This window comes from Triticum urartu, unplaced genomic scaffold (assembly GCF_003073215.2).
Source record: "Triticum urartu cultivar G1812 unplaced genomic scaffold, Tu2.1 TuUngrouped_contig_5587, whole genome shotgun sequence".
NCBI lineage: Eukaryota > Viridiplantae > Streptophyta > Magnoliopsida > Poales > Poaceae > Triticum > Triticum urartu.
The window spans coordinates 1-4,792 of NW_024116273.1; the positions used below are offsets into that span (position 1 = coordinate 1).

The 4,792-nt window shown below is 46.9% G+C and overlaps 1 protein-coding gene across 1 annotated transcript; it reads right to left on the reverse strand.

Annotated features, from left to right (window-relative positions):
- Positions 1 to 1,350: 1,350 nt before the first annotated feature.
- On the reverse strand, positions 1,351 to 4,480 carry LOC125529416 (E3 ubiquitin-protein ligase RSL1-like). The gene is made up of 3 exons (XM_048693829.1): positions 3,673 to 4,480; positions 1,936 to 2,717; positions 1,351 to 1,843 (listed from the first exon to the last, which is right to left on the reverse strand). Exons 1-3 carry the CDS (start codon positions 4,378 to 4,380, stop codon positions 1,627 to 1,629), a joined length of 1,707 nt encoding a protein of 568 aa, XP_048549786.1. The 5' UTR covers positions 4,381 to 4,480; the 3' UTR covers positions 1,351 to 1,626.
- Positions 4,481 to 4,792: the final 312 nt, after the last annotated feature.

Consider the following 4,792-nt stretch of genomic DNA (forward strand, 5'->3'; position numbering starts at 1 on the left):
GGTCTATTTATAGACATAAGTGGAGCTAGGAGAGTCCAAATGAGGTGCGGTTTTCGGCCACGCGATCGTGATCGAACGCTCTAGGACATGGAGCAGGGTTTGGTGGGTTTTGGGCCAAATTGGAGGGGTGTTGGGCTGCAACACACACGAGGCCTTTTCGGTCCCTCGGTTAACCGTTGGAGTATCAAACGAAGTCCAAATGATACGAAACTTGACAGGCGGTCTACCGGTAGTAAACTAAGGCCGCTTGGCAAGTCTCGGTCCAATCCGGAAATGTTTAATCCCCAAACACGAAAGAAAGCTAGAAATGACCACCGGAGGAGAATGAAGCGCCGGAATGCAAAACGGACAACGGGGAAATGCTTGAATGCATGAGACGAACAAGTATGTAAATGCAATGCACATGATGACATGATATGAGATGCATGAAAAACGAAAACAACACACGGAGACAAAACCCGAACCCAAGGAAATAAATATAACTTAACGCCGGAAACGGCAAGAGTTGGAGTACAAATTGGGAAAGTTACATCCGGGGTGTTACAATATGCCAAAATCATCTCAGGCGATGTTGGATAACCTTCTCTTCAATCAATGCTACCCAAACTCTATCCCGTATATCATCATTTCGGACCCTATCCTTACTTGTATGGCCACACATCCATCTCAACATGTGCATCTCTGCTACACCTAACTGTTGAACATGTCGTCTTTTAGTCGGCCAACACTCAGCGCCATACAACATTATGAGTCGAATCGCCGTCCTATAGAAGCTGCCTTTTAGGCTCACATCTTTATCGATATCACCATCAGTCTACAACATTGACCCTAAATATCGAGAGGTGTCCTTCTGAGCTACCACCCGCCCATCAAGGCTTATCTCACCTTAGAGGTCCGCAAAACTGCGTATTAGCAATGGGGCCGCTTTGAGCTCGGGTGAGGAGGTGATCCGTCATTCTTTTTTCCTTTCGTGGCTGTTGTGGTGGTGCCAGAGGCAGGTAACTGGCGTTGGTGTCAAGCTCAGAGGATTCTTCGGTCTTGATTGTAATTTTCTTTCTTGGCTGATGTTTCTTTGTGCAAAGACTAGTGTTCTCTTGTGTTTTTTAGGTTTGCCAGGTCGGCGTTTACATGGTTTGTACCAAGATCTTTATGATATAAATGAGACACATATTACCATGAAAAAGAATGTCTACAGTACTATTGTTAGCAGTAGGCGGCGATCTGGTGCCATATGGAAAAATATGATCAAACAATGCTATCTGTTGTAGAGGTGACTACTGCCAGGGTCTCTTTTATACAGTTTCTGACAAAGAAATATATTCATCAAGCTTAACTGGGACAATATTCACAGGCTCGGACATAAATTAGGCCTTAAACCGAACATAATATTCATCAAGTTCTGCTAAGTGGATACATTCATGTGCCACAGAACGAAACAGAACACCCATACGATAGCAAGCAATATCAGTCGGTTCATACTAACAGCAAAGGAGACCCTGCTCATCTATATAGCTGACAAGGTACTCCAATTATATATGCATAGCTGCAAAATAACTTGATACTGGAATTCTGGACCGTGGACAAGTGATGTTAATGGTAGAACAGGTCATGGTGATGGCCCATCCATCACCGAAACCCCTGGTTATAGTGAGCATCTTCTTGAACATAGTAATCGTCCTCATCATCATCGTATTCATCTTCATCTTCCTGAATGTTTTCACGGACAACATTGCCCCTAATATCATTACGAATTAGATTGTGTTCATCCCACAGCGGGCAGGAACAGGTCGGTTTCTTGTCCCTCCATTCTTTCCCACAGGTGTAGCAGAATTCATAGCCGCACCTGCAAGCAATCAAGAACAAGATGCATGGAAGAACGTACAGATTGACATATTATTAGTAACAAAATAATATGAGAACGGCGTAAATACTTACACACAAGTCATATGGTAGCAACCCTCCGCGAGTTCAATCATGTGCTGGCATTTGACACACTTCTGCCATAGCCGGTGCTCTGCAAGGTTCTCTAACTTCGCATCTTCTGAATTAGCATGGGGGTGCATCATCTTATAGTCATGGCAAGTCATCCTGTCATGCCACGGAACCTTACAGCTGATGCAGAATGAGCCTCTGCATTTGACACACTTTCTCAATGTGGCCGCATCAGCAACAGTGTACTTTGAGCAAGATGCTTGCATCGGGTGTATCACTTCACTCAACGACATTAAGGCTGAGCACTTGGGGTATGGACAGTAAATCTTTTGAGTGGGAGGGATTTGTGCTTCCCTGATACGTTGCACCATGATCCCTAAGAGTCGCGGTGATAGGAATACCTTTGAACCCTCGACAGTCAGCTGTTTAGTGCAACCATCTTGGGGGCAAGCTGGGAGCATTCCATGGAGTAGCTTAACTTTCACATGCTCCTTCATGCAGGAGAAGCAAAAGCGATGTGCACAACCTTCGACTGCATGAATTTTAGAAACATCAGTGTCTTCAAGGCAGATTGCGCAATTCTCTCTCATCTCCATGCCAGCATGCACAGTGATAGCTTTGGCAAGCTGAGACTCTACAGATTCTTTGGCTAGTTTCATCACATATTCAAGTTGCCTTCGTTCGACAAATAATACTTCACATTGCTTAAATTTCTTTCGCACTGACAGGACCTGATCTATCATATCTGCAAGCTTCTTCTGTGTTGGCCGCCAAATTCCAAGCAACTGCAATCCCAATGATAAGAAAATAAACATAGGTCTAGTTCCCAGCCGTGTATAGTATGTACCATCATAAGATAAGACCAATGCTAAAGAATTCAATCACTTACCATCGAATCTACACTCACTGCCATACAACAAGTAACTCGACATGTATGCAAATTGTGAAAATGCACATATGTCTACATTGAACTAGAGAAAAGGCTGACACTGAAGGAGACATACCACTATACTGAAATAAAGTTCCCTTTGCTACAGATGTTCCATTTTAACTTGACTGGACACTATTGGGATACTACACTCTACACCGGCATCTTACTTGGTTAGTAAAATACAATGAGATCAACCAGAAGTCTAAACTTTGCTCGAAGAGTTAAAATAATACTTCTGCATTGAGCATGAACCCTACAGTAGCCACTATCAAATATTGAATGAGGACAATCGATGCAGAAAATCTCCACTAGCAATCTGAAGCATTACGGAAAAAACTGATGGATTATTTGATTATACTCCTGTTTTTCCTCACAATACAGTAAGCCAGTACAGCACATAGCGAATTAGTACAATAAATAACGAGGAACATTGAAATGGTACATTTAGCTAGAGATGGGATTATGTGGCAATAAAATCATCAGTACATAATACATCTAGCAGTCAAGCGTTTGTTCAACATTGTATCTAAACTCCAAAATCTCACCATCCACAATCATGTATTCTATTCCCCTCCTCTCACATGATAATCCCAATAAAGATACCGCAATTAAACAGAAACTAACGATGTCAAGCATCCTAAGCATGAACAACAACGCCAAATACATATAACCAGATCAATTTAAGAAGATTCTCTATTGACCTGCTCATGCATCTCCCAGCCCTCCAATTCAGCATCTACTAATTTACTAAGCATTTGAAAAATACACGACTAAATACGCAAAGATTTAGAAGTTGTATCATGACATACATGGTTGTACAGCACCCTGTAATCGGTGACAATCTTGATGCTTTGGATCCCCAATCCAAGAGCCGCCTCGAGGCCTTCGGTGAGCGCCATTACCTCGAGCGTCATGTGCCCACCCACAGATGCTTCCACCGGCTTCTGTATCCTGAGCACCACATTTCCCTGGTGGTCGCAGACGGCCACGGCGAGCACCGCGACGCCCGGGTCCCGGTCCCGCGGCCCCACCACCCCCTTGCTCGACAAGCCCTTGAAGAAGACGCGGAAGAGGGGTTTGGTCGGGTCGAGGGGGCGCTCGATGTTGTCGCCATCACGAGCCCATTGGTCCTCTGGGACGGAGGCGAGCTCGCGCGCGAAGAGGGCGTCGTGGGCGGCGATGCGGACGGTGGCGGCCGCTTGGGCGTGGGCCTCGCGGAGGCGCTGGGCGTCGAGGCGGTCCTCCTCGGCGCGAGCGAGGTCAGCGGCGTGGACCTCTAGGGCGTATGCAACGTCCGATGACTCGAGCACAGGGGCGGACTGAAATGGGGAGGATGCGGCGGACGCTGCGGCGGCAGAGCTGGAAGAGGAGGGGTTACTGTTGGCGCGAAGAGATGCTTGGATCGCCTCGGCGACCTGGAGTTGGAAGGCGAAGTCGAGGTCGGAGGCCGAGACGGCGGCGGAGGAGGCCAGGGCTGCCTGCTCGTGGAGGGCCGCCAGGTCATCGTCGCCGGCCATGGTCGGTCGGAACCCTGGACCCTGGTCAGTTGCGGGGGGAGAAAGCGAGGGTTTAGGGGTTTGCCGAGAAGCGTTGAGACGATTTTCTTCTTTGCTAAATTTCAGTCGACTGATTTTTAACCGGCAATCATCCGTCTGTATTGAAAAAGGCCAATAATAGGCGCTGGCATGCCAGTCGAAATTTTGGCCGGTCATACTGTAGCCACTCGATTAACAATGTAAGATGATAGCCATTGGATAGGTGGTCCACCTGAAAAAAAAGTCAAACACGCATTCCCAACATTTCCTTTCCGCTTGCAAATAAATCATTGCCCAGCGCGCTCATGGCCGGCGACACCCTTCCTCGCTGAAAACTGCCATCGCTCGTCGCTCGCTGAGCCGCCGCATCAGTAGCTTGCCCCCGCCGCCTTTG